Here is a 14,767-nt window from a genome sequence, read left to right on the forward strand (position 1 = left end):
AAAATGCAAGGTGAAATAAGGAATTGAAGAAGGCTAAAAGAATACACCTCCACCAAACCAGCACTGCAAGATATGCTAAAGGGACTGCTTTGAGAAGATGAAGAAAAAGAGTGAGAGAGAGAGAGAGAGAGAGGAACACAGGCACAAAGAGGGTAAAATGGCAATGAATAAGTACCTATCAATAATAACCTTAAAAGGAAATGGATTAATGCTCTAGTCAAAAGATATAGGGTAGGTGAATATATGGAAAACATGACCTGCACATGTGCTTCCTACCAGAGATCCAACCCAGAATAAAAGAACTACACAGACTGAGAGTAAATGGTTTGAAAAAATATTCCAAGTAAATGGACAGTAAAAAAAGCTGGGGTAGCAATACTTATATCAAACAAAATAGACTTCAAAACAAAGGCCATAAAAAGAGACACAGAAGGACACTTTATAATACTCAAGGGAAGAATCCATCAAGAAGACATAAATATTGTAAACATATATGCACCCAACACAGGAGCACCCATATTGATAAGGAAAATCTTGGAGGACTTCAAGAAAGATGTGGACAGTAACATACTCATATAGGGGATTTTAACACCCCACTGTAAATAATGGATAGATCTTCCAAACAACTAGCAACAAGGATATTGTGGCACAGAATGACACAATAGATCAAAGAGATGTAACTGATACATATATGAATTTGCATCCCAAAGAAGCTAATTACACATTCTTTTTGATGCACCTGGGGCATTTTTAAAGACAGACAACATGAGAGGACACAAAACAAGCTGCAACAAATTCAAGGAAACTGAAATCGTAACAAGCATTTTCTCAGACCACAAAGGCTTCAAAGTAGAAACCAACCTCAAGGAAAAAACTCAAAAACATTCAAACTCATGGAGACTGAATAGCATGTCATTAAACAGTGAATGGGTTAATAATGATATAAAAGAAGAAATCAAAAAAGTTTCTGGAAACAAATGAAAATGAACACAAAACAGCCCTAAACTTAAGAGACACAGTGAAGGCAGTCCTGAGAGGGAAGTTCAGAGCAATACAGGCTTATTTGAAAAAAAGAATCATTTCAAATTAACAACTTAACCCTACATCTACAAGAAATGGAGGAACACCAACAAACAAAGCCCGGAGTGAGTAGAAGGAAGGAAATAATCAAGATCAGAGCAGAATTAAATGACATAGAGACTAATATAACAATTCAGCAGATCAACTGATTCAGGAGCTGGTTTTTTGAAAAGATAAAGAAAATTGACAAGCCTTTAACCAGACTCATTAAGAAAAATAGAGAGGACTCAAATAAATAAAATCAGAAATGGAAGAGGAGAAATCAGAACTTATAACATAGAAATACAAAGGATTGTAAGAAATTACAATGAACAACTATATACGAAGAAAATTGAAAACCTGGGTGAAATGGACAAATTTCTAGAAACATAATCTTCCAAAACTCAATCAAGAAGAAGCAGAAAGCCTGAACAGACTGATAACAGCTGGGGAAATTGAAGCAGTAATCAAAAAACTCCCAACACACAAAAGCCCCGGACCAAACAGTTGCACAGGAGAATTTTATAAAACATTTAGGGAAGAGCTAACCCCTATACTTCTCAGATTATTCCAGAAAATCCAAGAAAAGGGAAAACTCTCTAACTCTTTTTATGAGACCAGAATCATCCTAATCCCCAAACCAGATAAAGACACAACAAAGAAAGAAAACTAAAGGCCAATATTGCTCATGAACATAGATGCTAAAATCCTCAGCAAAATATTGGCAAACCATATCCAGAAATACATTAAAAAGATCATACACCATGATCAACTGGGATTCATCCTAGAGATGCAAGGATGGTACAATATTCACAAATCAATAAATGTAATACATCACATAAATAAAATGAAAGACAAAAATCACATGATAATACCAATAGATGTGGAAAAAGCATTTATAAGGCACAGCACCCATTTATGATATAAACACTCAGCAAAGTGGGAGTAGAGGGAGCGTACAACAACATAATAAAGGCTATATACAAGTAACTTACAGAAAACTTCATACTTAACGAGCAAAACTAAGCTTTCCCACTAAGATCAGGAATAAGACAAGGGTGTCTGCTTTCACCACTTCTATTCAACATAGTATTGGAAGTTCCAGCCACAGTGATCAGACAAGAAAAAGAAATAAAAGGCACCCAATTGAAAAGGAGGAAGTAAAACTGTCATTGTTTGCAGATGACATGATAGTGTATATAGAAAACCCAAAAGACTCCACCCAAAAACTAGTCAACCTAGTAAGTGAATTAGGCAAAATGGTGGGATATAAAGTCAATATTCAGAAAATTGAAGGCATTTTTGTACACCAACAATGAAATATCAGAAACAGAAATTAGGAAAAAAATTCCATTTGCTATAGCAACAAGAAAAATAAAGTACCTAGGAATAAACCTAACCAAAGAGGTAAAAGACCTGTACTCAGAAAACTACACAAAACTCAAGAAAAAAATTAAGAAACAAATAAATGGAAGCATATACTGTGTTCATGGTTTGAAACACTTAACATCATCGAAATGTCCATACTACCCAAAGTAATTTATAGATTCAATGCAATCTCTATTAAAAGACCAGTGACATATTTCACAGACATACAAGAAATATTTCAAAACTTTATATAAATAAATGATCCTGTTTAGCTTTAGCAATTTTGAGAAAGAAGAATGAAGTAGAAGGGATCACAATACCTGATATCAAACTGTATTACAAGGCCACTGTAATCACAGCAGTCTGATACTAGCCTAAAAACAGATACATAAAGCAATGGAACAGAATAGTGAGCCCAGGTATAAACCCATGTCTTTATGGTCAACTAATATTTGACAAAGGGGACAAGAGCATAAAATGGAGTAAAAACAGCCTCTTTAACAAATGGTGCTGGGAGATCTGAAAGAGTACATGCAAAAAAATGAAGCTCAACCACCAACTTACATCATATACAAAAATAAAGATGGATAAAAGAGTTAAGTTCCAACACCATAGAAATCCTAGAGGAGAACAAAGGCAGGAAAATCTCAGATATTCCATGCAGCAATATCTTCACCAATATGTCCCCTAGAGCAAGGGATATAAAGGAAAGAATAAACAAATGGGACTACATCAAATTAAAAAGCTTCTGCATGGCTAAAGGAAACATGAACAAAATGAAAAGGGAACCAAGTGTTTGCCAATGATACCTCGGACAAGTGTTTGATCTCCAACAAAGAACTCACATGACTCCATACCAGGAAGACAAACAATCCAATTAAAAAATGGGCAAAGGACTTGAACAGATACTTCTCCAAGGAGGACATACACAGGACCCAGAGACATATGAAAGGATGCTCAGCATCACTAGTCATCAGAGAAATGCTAATTAAAACCACAGTGAGATACTACCTCACACCAGTCAGAATGGCCATCATTAAGAAATCAACAAATGAGTGCTGGTGAGGTTGTGGAGAAAAGGGAACCCTAGTCCACTGTTGGTGAGAATGCAGACTGGTGCAACTACTGTGGAAAACAGTATGCAATTTCCTTAGGAAACTAAAAATGGAACTGCTTTTTGACGCAGAAGTTCCACTGCTGGGAGTATACCCAAGAATACTGAAACACCAATTCAAAAGAATTCCAATGTTCATAGCAGCACAATTTACAATAGCCAAGTCCTGGAAACAGCTGAAGGGCCCATCAGTAAATGAGTGGATCAAAAAACTGTGGTATATTTACACAATGGAATACTACACAGCAGAAATAAAGAACTCCTACCCTTTGCAAAAGCATGGATGGAACTGGAGAGTATTAAGCTAAGTGAAATAAGCATGGTGGGGGAAATACAAATACCATATGATCTCACCTATAAGTGGAACCTAATCAACAGAATAAACAAGTGAGCAAAAGGAACCAGAGATATGCAGACAAAGAACAAACTGATACTGATCGAAGGGGAGGGTTGAGGGGGATAACAGGGGAGATAAGGGGAAGATCAAGTCAAGGAACATGTATAAAGGACCCATGGACAAAGAGAATGGTAGAGGGGATTAAAGGGGGGGCAGGTAGGGCAGGGAAGAGTAATGGGGGAAAAATGAAGACAACTGTAATTGAACAACAATTAAAAAATAATAAAATAAAATAGTTAAAAATCTTAAGAGTAAAGCAAACTATAAATGATTAGGTTCAGAGACAACATTACCAATATAATTATGATAAATAGATAAAATCTTTTCCTTTCCACACAGTGGGTTAAAGATCCTACCAATTTTGTTCACTTCTATTTTCAAAAATTACTACTTTTCTCTCATCCTATCATCCAATTTTCAAATATATTTGATATAAATTCAATATTCAGACAATTAAAAAGTCACCCACATTTTTTCAGGTGGTAAAGAGTCAAGTAGTTTCTGGTGTATTTAAGTAAAAAATTGGTTTCATGTGACCACATGTGAGAGAAAAATGTGTTAGCACTCACCCACAGTTTTTTGGTACCTCCTTGTTGACCCGTTGGAAGTTCTAGGTGAAGATCTCCTCCACTGGAGTACATTTCTACAACCTGTAACAAAAGAGCACATGACAGGTAAGTTAAAAATCATATCCTCAATGCATGTGATTTGCTGTTACACAGAAATGAATTTGATAACCTAATTGTTTATCAGAAAAGATTTAAAAATAGTTACAGATATAAATGTAGGCTAAGTGTCCTGTCACATTACCAGTCAGTACCCTGTATGTGTAAACAATGGTGGTATTTTTTAATAAAAACAACTTGACTTTGAAATATTAAACTTCAAAACAGTGGAGTTGTCTCAAATACTGAATTTTAGAAAATCCACCCATAGGAGACTTAGAGTAATTCATGAAAATTATCAAATTTTAGAAATATAAATATTGTGTGTGTGTGTGTGTGTGTGTGTGTGTGTGTGTGTCCCAGACCTCTTTATTTAAGATCAAAGTGATAAGTGATGTGGGGATTAAAATCAAGAGCATCACTGATCTTCACCTTCCCTCTAACCAGTTACCCAAACACTCTGTCCCTAACCTGTCTGTGCTCCCAATTCTGTATTGAAGAAAGAACTTAATCCCAAAGCCCTGGAACAATGCTCAGGGTTCTTTCTGTAGGTCTCCCCTGTCCTGGAAGGGTTGTCAGCTCAGTTTGAATGCATGGGAGAGCCTAGAATGGTGACAGACACAAAGAGAAAGACTTCACCCTCAGGAAAGGGGACTGCGAAGTACAGCATAGTGAAGTGAGGGCCAGCATAGCCTGGGGTACCAAAATGAGGCCCTGGTGCCACAGGAAATGGTACTGGTCCCCTTGAGAAAGGGGGTCCAGAAGCCTTAAAATCCTCTTGAGACTAGTCTCTGCTTGATCATTTGCCTTTCTGGTGATGGATGCAGAACGACACTTGGACCACATCCTTCTTCAGCTGAGCTGCTGGGCAAAGTAGCTGATGTGCTGCAGGTGGGCTTTGGGCACTGCAGAAACATGTTCTTGAGGTTGCCCCTCACTCGGTTCCTGGTACTTGTTCACTTTCTCTTTTGAGCATGCACAAGGTTCTACACTTTGCATATTCCTGAAGATTCTTGTCAGCTTCTTCCTTCCACTTCTGCAGGAGGGGTTGCAGCTTATACATGTTCTTTAAACTGAGCTGCAGAGTCTCAACGTAGTGGATGGTTGTTTGGCCAAAAGAGAACACCCAGGGGGAGCCCCACATTGGCCTCGGTATATCCCAGGATGATCTTCTGCTTCAAGAAGCTGGCAAACTTCTTGAGGTCTTTATTCAGAGCTCTCATGTACTCATTCGCCTCCTCCTCAGGGTTTGGCTCCAGCTTCATGGCCCCAGGAGGAGTAGTGCAAGACTATGGGAAGGCCCCCCTTGAGGTTGCTCTCCATCCTTGCTCCCGCCTGGTCCTCAGGTTGGGAGTTCTCCAGGCCACTTTTGGGCACCAGACCCACTCCAGCCTGAGGCCCACAGGAGACCATCCCCCAATGTTAACTCACATGGTGGGGGACAAGAGGAATTCCCCAGACCTTGGTTCCAGAGCCAAGTTCTGTCCCAATTCCCATCCCACTGGGAGGGCCCTGGAAGCTCAGCCAGGCATGACAGTCAACTCAACCTGGCTCTGGCCCTCCCGACCCATCGCCTCCACCACCTGGCGGGAGCAAGAAGGCAAAGTCAGAAGCCAGGTGTCCCGCCATGGGAAGAATGGTGCCCTAAGCCAGGGGTCAGGTGAAAGGAGAGCTCTCCAAGGCACTCAAATTCTGTATTTTCTTATAGTAACACAGTGCTTCTTTATTCACACATTTATAAGACCTAGCAATGGATCTACTAGCCAGTATAATTGAAAAACAGTGAAGAGTGTATTATTCTGAAACATAAACAATTTTAATGTAGAATGTAAACTTTTAGCTCCTACTGATGGCAAAATCACAGGTGCTGTTAATGCCTCTGTGGCTTGTACCTATACACATGATTTTTAAAAACAAAATAGTTTTTTTTTAATGAAAGAGAAACAACTACCAGTTGAGAAACACCTTTTTCTTTTTTTAATCCTCACCCAAGGACATGCCTATTGATTTTACATATAGAGGAAGGAAGGGAGGCAGAGAGGGAGAGAAACATCAATGTGAGAAAGAAACATTGATCAGTTTCTCCTGCATGTGCCCGGACCGGGGACTCAACCCAAAAGCTAGGCATGTGCCCTGACTGGGAGTCAAACCTGTGACCCTTCGTTTACAGGATGATGCTCTAACCAACTGAACCACACTGGCCAGGGCTTAAAATAGTTTTAATGAAATAGTTTTATGTACAATAAACTATACATATTTAAAATACACAAGATGACAAATTCTGACATATGTACACAGTATAAAGCTACCACTTCAATTAAAATATGAAATATACCCATTACCTCACAGTTTACTCATGCACTTTGCTATCTACCTGTCACTCTTTGTCCCCTCTCATCCCTGGGTATCTGCTGAGTTGCTCTGAGCCACTCTGTATTTGTTTGTATTTTGTAGAGTTTTATATAAATGAAATAAAAAATCTGTACTTTTGTGTTTGGTTGCTTTTACTCAGTGTAATGATTTTGAAACCCATCATGTTGTATGTATTTATAGTTCATTTCTTTTCCCTTTTGTGGATATGTAATAATTTTTTATACATTCAGCTAATAATGAACACTTGACAGAGATGCTATGAACAATTCATTAATAAGTCTGTGTATGAAAAAAAGACTGGCCAAAATGGAGGTGTAGGTAGATACACTTTACCTCCTCTCACAACCAAAAGGAGGACAACAAATTTAAAAAACAAAAAACAACTAGAACTGCCAGGTAATCGAACTGTATGGAAGTCTGACAACCAAGGAGTTAAAGAAGAAACATTTATCCAGACTGGTAGGAGGGGCGGAGGTGGAAGATAGGGAAGAGAGAACATGTAGCAAGGCAGCTTCTGGAGGACCAGGTGGGCGAGATAGCAGCTGGCAGACCAGGTGGTCCCATGTTTGCATGCAGATAAACCAGGAGGAACAACTGGGGAGTGAGACAGACCTAGCAATCCTGGGTTCCAGAGTGGGAAAAGAAAGTCTCAAAATCTCTGGCTATAAAAACTGTGAGGGATGTGGTGGCAGGAGAAACTCGTTGGAGAGATCCACAGGTGGAAGAATTTACACAAACCCATCCACCAGGGAATCAGCACCAGAACGACCCAATTTGATAGTGGGTAGCTGGGGAAGTGACTGAAAGCCAGACGAGAGCTGAGCAAGTGGCGTTGTTTCCTCTCAGACTCCTCCCCACCTACAGCATCACAACTAGGGACCTGGGTTGCCCTGTCCTGGTGAATACCTAAGGCTCTGCACCTCCTAACCTAATAGGTGCACTGAGACAAAGAAATATGGCCCAAATGAAAGAACAGATCAAAGCTCCAAAAATGCAACCAAGCAAGGAGGAGATGGTTAATCTACCAGATGCGGAGTTCAAAATATTGGTAATCAGGATGCTCACAGAAATGGTTGAGTATGGTCACAAAATAGAGGAAAAAGTGAAGGCTATGCAAAGTGAGATAAAGAAAAATATACAGGGAACCAACAGTAAAGGGAAGGAAACTGAGACTCAAATCAATGATTTGGAGCTGGAGGAAGAGAGAAACACTCAACCAGAACAGAATGAAGAAATGAGAATTCAAAAAAAAGAGGAGAGGCTTAGGAACCTCTGGGACAGCTTGAAACATTCCAACATCTGAATCACAGGGGTGCCAGAAGGAGAAGAGGAAGAGCAAGAAATTGAAAACTTATTTCAAAAAATAATGAAGGAGAAGTTACCCAATCTGGCGAAGGAAACAGACTTCCATGAGATACAGGAAGCTCAGAGAATCCCAAAGAAGTTGGACCCAAGGAAGCATACACCAAGGCACACCATAATTACATTACCCAAGATGAAAGATAAGGAGAGAATTGTAAAAGCAGCAAGACAAAAGGAGACAGTTACCTACAAAGCAGTTCCCATAAGACTATCAGCTGATTTCTCAAAAAGAAACCTTGCAGGCAAGAAGGGGCTGGAAAGACGTATTCCAAGTCATGAAAGGCAAGGACCTACATACGAGATTACTCTATCCAGCAATCCTATCATTTAGAATGGAAAAGCAGATAAAGTGCTTTCCAGATAAGGTAAAGTTAAAGGAGTTCATCATCACCAAACCCTTATTATATGAAATGTTAAAGGGACTTATCTAAGAAAAAGAAGATGATCAAAAACTATTAACAGTAAAATGACAACAAACTCACGGAACCTAAGAAAAAACAAAAACAAAAACAAAGCAAGCAACTAAAACAGGAACGGAATCACAGAAATGGAGATCAGTGGGGAGGTGGAAGGGGGAAACTAGGGGAAAAGGTACAGGGGATAAGAAGCATAAATAGTAGGTACAGAAAAGGCAGGAGGAGGTTAAGAATAGTATAGGAAATGGAGAAGCCAAATAACTTATATATGTACAACCCATGGACACGAACTAAGGGATGGGTGGGATACTGGGAGGAGGGTGGGTGCAAGGCAGAAGAAAATAAAGGGGAGAAAAAAAATGGGACAACTGTAATAGCATAATCAATAAAATGATTTCAAAAAAAGAGAAAAAGAAAAAGAAGTAAGTCTGTGTATGAATGTCTGCTCTTCTTTCTTTTAGGAAAAGACCTAGGAACAGAATGGGTCCTATGACAGGAGTCTTTCCTTTAATGGCAGATAATCCTATCTCCTAATGAGAATAATCTAATTAAATGCAAATTTGAGGTAAAGTTATAAGAGAAGGGATAAAAAACCTGTACTCCTTTTATTACAAAAGTTCTCTGATGGTATCTAGAAAAGGACAAAGCAGGAATACAGTAATACTTTAGTATAAGCTTAAAGGTTTTTGGTGTGTGTGCTGGTGTTAACGAAATGCACTGGGGAAAGACTAATGAACTAGGATTTTTTTGGAGTGTTATTACTTGCCTTCCAATTTCTTACAACAGTATTCCTGCAACGTACTGATTGTATTAATAGTAATAGCACCTTATCTGATGGGGTAACTATGGAACTTTTTCTGAAAAACCAGAAAAGATCACATGTTGTTTTATTTAACCTTCCAAGGTATTAAGGAAATAAACATAACAATGTTTAGAAACAAAAGACTGAAAGGTAGACTACTGATAACAACGAAATACGTAAGGAGACAGGGACCGAAAAAGGCTAAATCACAAAATCAAAGGGAAGATTACAATAAAATTAGGTATGTGACACATTCCTGATTTTTAGTTCAGTACTATTTATCCTAATTTAATAAAGTTTAGAAAAAAAGAAATCCAATAATATATATAGAATGTATTTTTAAAATTCCCACAAAAACTGTTTATTTTTGTATGCCCAAATATATGCCTAAAAATGCACACACACAAAAGGATCTGATGTGATGCACACCAAGATCATATGACTAGTATCTATGAGGAAGGGTTTAGGGCTGGAGTAGTGCTAATACAATAGTTACCTGCTACATGTGGTTATATTTAAGTTTAAATTAGTTGAAATGAAATAAAATGTTTAGTTCCTCAACCACTCTAGTCACAATTCAAGTGCTCCATAGCCACATGTGGCTCATGGCTACTGTACTGAACAGAGCAGATAAAGAACTTTTTCATTATCCAAGAAAGTTCTACTAGACAGTGCTGGGTTGGAAGGGAAGAAGTCAAGGGGACATCTGCTTCACAATTGTTTGAATTAACATTTTTTTCAGGGAGAACATACGTGTTTGTATTGCATATTGAAAAAAATAGATCTTGCTTTACAATATTTTCTTAAATTCAAGGACAAGACTAATGACAGTAGAACACATTACAGTACTATCAGGTTAAAAGTATCTTCCATACAAACTTTCAGTTATAAAGTAAGTCCTGGGAATGTAAGCTACAGCATGGACAATAGTTAATAATACTGTTTTCATATTTGAAAGTTGCTAACAGTAGATCTTAAAAGTTTTTGTCACATGGGAAAAAATTTTAACTGTGTGGTGATGGATGCTAACTAGATTTATTGTGGTGATCATTTTATAATATATAAGGATATGGAATAATTATATTGCACAATTAAAACTAATATAATGTTACAGGTCAATTATATATCAACAAAAGAAAAAAATCAGTATTGAATTCAAAGAGATAATTATTCTGAACAATAGCCTGATGACTCAAAAGCTGAGGAGAAGAGACACAGACCATAGGACCACTTAAAAAATTGCAGGCTGGCCGCCACCACTTGCTGAGATAAGGACCCCCATCATCCAGCAGGAAGCAACTCCTGAGTCTGTGTTCTGGCAACTACACAGACAGGGCACCCTGGGCTGCTCTGTCATATTGCCGCTATAGCAGTGTGCCAAGTCATGCAGCAGGGTCTGAAAGAATGAAGACCCCCACCCCCCACACTTTTTTAATGTCTTTGACTTAAAGTAGTCAAAACAAGAAAGTAGCAAGAATTTATGAGGTTTCTGCATAGATTTGTAATAAAAGCCAGAACAGGGGAAATATATCATTACCTAAAGTAGCAAACAGATATGAATGACAGAGTGATGACGATGAAGGGGAAACACTTTTCACTGTGCAAATAGGACACAAGAGGTTTTTCCTCTTTTGTGATGAAGATATATAATGAAAAATAATTAAAATTCTTGCAGAGTACAGGGTCCAGCAGAAGGCAGGTTTGCTTGAGTATGGTTGGTAGGGTACGTGACTGTCTCGCATGAGATAGAGAGCAATATGAACATTTTACTTAAAATGTCCTATGGCGTGCTTGAGTGTGATATTGCAATGTTAAAGAACTACATGCTTATGATTTTGTAATAAAGGGGCATTATTTGTGCCAGACCCTGTATTTTTATTAGTAGCTATCCTTACCCAGTGTCAGCCAAATGTTGGGGTAGAAACTTTTTCTTGCTACTTGAGCATAAAATTCAGGCTCTGAAAATCTTGTCTTGTTTTTCCTCATTTTCCCTTCTAATGTTTATGAATATGTTTACCAGGGGGTTCTAGGATGATAAATCCATTTTGGTTGCCACAGTTGTTTAGCTTACCACAATATATAGTATTTCCTTCCACCTGTCATTTTCAAGATACTGTTAAGTCCTTCAGTGTTAAGTTTGGGTGCTCTGGGTGTGGAAAACCACTCTGGAAAACATCCACATCTTCCAACACAGACAACAGAACTAGATAAGCTATAGTGGTAGCAAATGTCATATAGTAGGAAGTCACTAGGGATGTGGGTGGGGTTTTAAAAAGTATCTGAATGAGTCACACCAGCCATGTCCACTGTGGAAGAGACAAGAAACCAGTGAAAAGGAATTTCAAATTTGAAAAGTTACTACTAAAAGATTGGGTAAAATAAGGTGTTAGATTTTTGAAATAAAAAATAAGTTTGCTGTTAATCATGATGCTCTTACCCTTCCCTTGGGACTTAATTTCCAGGCTATTATCACCAAAAACTTATTAATTTCAGAAACAGGTAGAAACTGTGTTTTTTAAAAAAAGATTTTAAATTTATTTATTGATTTGAGAGAGAGAGAAAAAAAGAGAAACATTGGCTTGTTGTTCCACTTATTTATGCATTCATTGGTTGCTTCTTTTATGTGCCCTGATCGGAGGTTGAACCCACAACCTTGGACTATCTGGACAGTGCTATGACCAACTGAGCTACCTGGCCTGGGCTGGTACAAACTGTGTTTTTAAAAATTTATATTGGACTGAAAAGAGCTTATAGGCAAGAAAAGTAGCCAGCCTTATATAGCTGAAAACTCTTCTTAAGTATAGAGCTGCCTAAACTGTAATACCAGGGCAGCCATAATTGTTTTAAAAATAGTTAAAAAGATTCAATACCTAGACTGCTGACATCCAAAATGCACACCACAGCAAGATGCATTAGAATACCCTTCTTCAATACAACTTTGAAACCACATCATTTTAAAGTCTTGAAAACGGTAACGAACTTAAATATTAAGCTAAGCCTTAATTTCCACCAAAATGAAGTTCATTCAAAATCACTGTCATAAACTCACCTGCAAAGGCTCACTGTGAGGGTTGTGTATGTTTATTATAGGTGAGAAACTGCTATTCACAGGGACTCTGGCCCCAATGAATGGCCTCAAACGATAAGGATTCGGAACTCCAACACCAAATACCTGTTTCAAACAAGGAATAAAAAGTAATTTGAGTTGCTTTTACAACCAACATTTTTATAGGTTATGACTGATTGATCTAGGGAAAACTGTTGAGTCTAACTTAGATTTAAAAAAAATCTTAACTCTCTTTAAAAGGAGCACACATGTAGTTTCTACATCTGATTTGGCTACATATACGATTTACTACACATACATGCATTTGGAATAATTTTTATGATATACTGGAACTAGAAGGATAGCAGTCCTTCATGAATGACAGGCAAGAAAATAAGGACTCAAAAGATTTCCCTATGCTAAACCTCAAAAGATGAATCTAGGGCCCAGACATCTCTCAAATACCAAGTACAGCCTCAGGTCATTCCTGCATAGGAAGGCCTGAGTTGACTAAATAGCATGAGTCAGTTATTGAGATGACACATATTTACTAAGTGCTTGCAATGTGCTAGGCACAAACACACACAGTAGTGAAAAACTGAATAATGAACAAGACAGATAATGTGCCTGCTCTCACGAAACTTAAATTCTAGTATGAAAAACAGGCTAGAAAACAATAACAAAAGGTTTAAAAAAATGTGGTATGTGATTTAGAGTAACAGGCTGGAGGAAGGATGGGACTACTCTTTTAGAGAGGGTGGCTAGGGTAGTCTTCTTTGGTGCGGGGGCGGGGGGAGTGACATGAGTTGTTGCTACCTGAAAAAAAAAGCCAGTACTGGGAGTGGACTCAGGCAAGGGGAAGTGTACAGGCAAAGGGCATGAGGCAGGAAAGGGCTTGGCTTGTTTGAAGACCAGGAAGAAGAAAGGAGCATGGTCAAAAAGGATGAGGTAGGAGATCTACATAGGAATCAGATTCTTAGATCATTATAGGTCTTGGTCAGTTTACATTTTGCTCTATGTGCAATGAGAAAACAAGATTTACAAGGGGAAGTTGACAGGATCTTATTTATGTTCAAAGGGATTGGGGAGGAATGGCAGGCCAGTTAGAAAGCTACTGTGTAATAGCGTGAGGGGTGACGATAGTTTAGAAGATGGCAGTGAAGAGGAGAGATGCAGACAGACTCAATAAATATTTAGGAAGAAGACTTGAGGTAAAGTAAGACAGCTGCCTGCTGAGGCTCACCTTGAGAAGAACCTGATCACAACCCTCAAGTAATCCCATTTGGCCATGACCACCTAGATCACTTGGGGGTGCCTATGCAGGGCAAAGGTCTTCATAATCTTATGACAGTCTTTTCATTTACTCAGCAAGTGTATGTTTAAATGAGTGTCATCTATAGAGTGCCTTAGTTACTTACCTATATAGGCCTTTAAAAGTTTACCGACTAACTACTAAACAACCATTAAAGACTTATTCTTATTCACATTATGTAAGTACAAGATATGCTTATGACTAAAATGGAATGTTTATTCTGACACTAATTTTCAAAATATATGAAGTGTTCTGGGCAATGGAGAAGAAACGTTCAAAAACCAAAGCACAAAAACTGTAAAGTAAGACATTTAAACAAATGAGTTCCATGGGCAATACAACACAGTGGCTAAGAGGATGTTTGCAGGTACAAGGACATGGGTTTGAATTTCTGTTCAACAACCTACTAGTAGCATAATCTAAGTAAATTATTTAACCTTTATAAGTTTCATCTTCCTTGTCTAAAAAATTGAGAACAGTATCTATAACACTTGCAGAAGAGTAAAGTGTGAAGTGTCGTACAATTATAAATAATCTCAACTTTAATAAACAGTAACTTTCTTTAATAACCTAAACAATAACTGCACATAAAAATAACAAAAACTTAAAACAATATATTTACTAAGAAAAGCAGGCATGTATGGTTTAATCTTGAAACTATTACAGAGTATGTTTCACAACTGTACAAATAATAAAAAAAATTAGAGTCAGTGTGAAAATATTTTTTACTATTCTTTTGTCAATCAATCTTACAATAACATTTCAGCTGCAGTTTTAACATCATTTGTTCAGTCTAATTGGAATAGGGATATTCACAGACACAGCAATAGGAATAAAAATGCTCTAAGTCTCA

At 37.8% G+C, this 14,767-nt stretch overlaps 1 protein-coding gene and 1 pseudogene across 1 annotated transcript in view; both read right to left on the bottom strand.

Annotated features, from left to right (window-relative positions):
* Positions 1-14,767, bottom strand: part of TMEM131 (transmembrane protein 131) — a 243,461-nt gene that overhangs the window by 95,780 nt on the left and 132,914 nt on the right. The window contains exons 7-8 of the mRNA XM_054586120.1: positions 12,606-12,728; positions 4,508-4,588 (exon numbers count right to left, since the gene is read on the bottom strand). Of these exons, the coding sequence (XP_054442095.1) occupies positions 4,508-4,588; positions 12,606-12,728 (204 nt within the window). The remainder of the gene's footprint in view (positions 1-4,507; positions 4,589-12,605; positions 12,729-14,767) is intronic.
* Positions 5,184-5,902, bottom strand: LOC129080601 (POU domain, class 5, transcription factor 1-like; annotated as a pseudogene).

This window comes from Pteronotus mesoamericanus, unplaced genomic scaffold (genome assembly GCF_021234165.1).
Source record: "Pteronotus mesoamericanus isolate MK-2021 breed Mesoamerican mustached bat unplaced genomic scaffold, CSHL_Meso_final contig_121, whole genome shotgun sequence".
Taxonomy (NCBI): domain Eukaryota; kingdom Metazoa; phylum Chordata; class Mammalia; order Chiroptera; family Mormoopidae; genus Pteronotus; species Pteronotus mesoamericanus.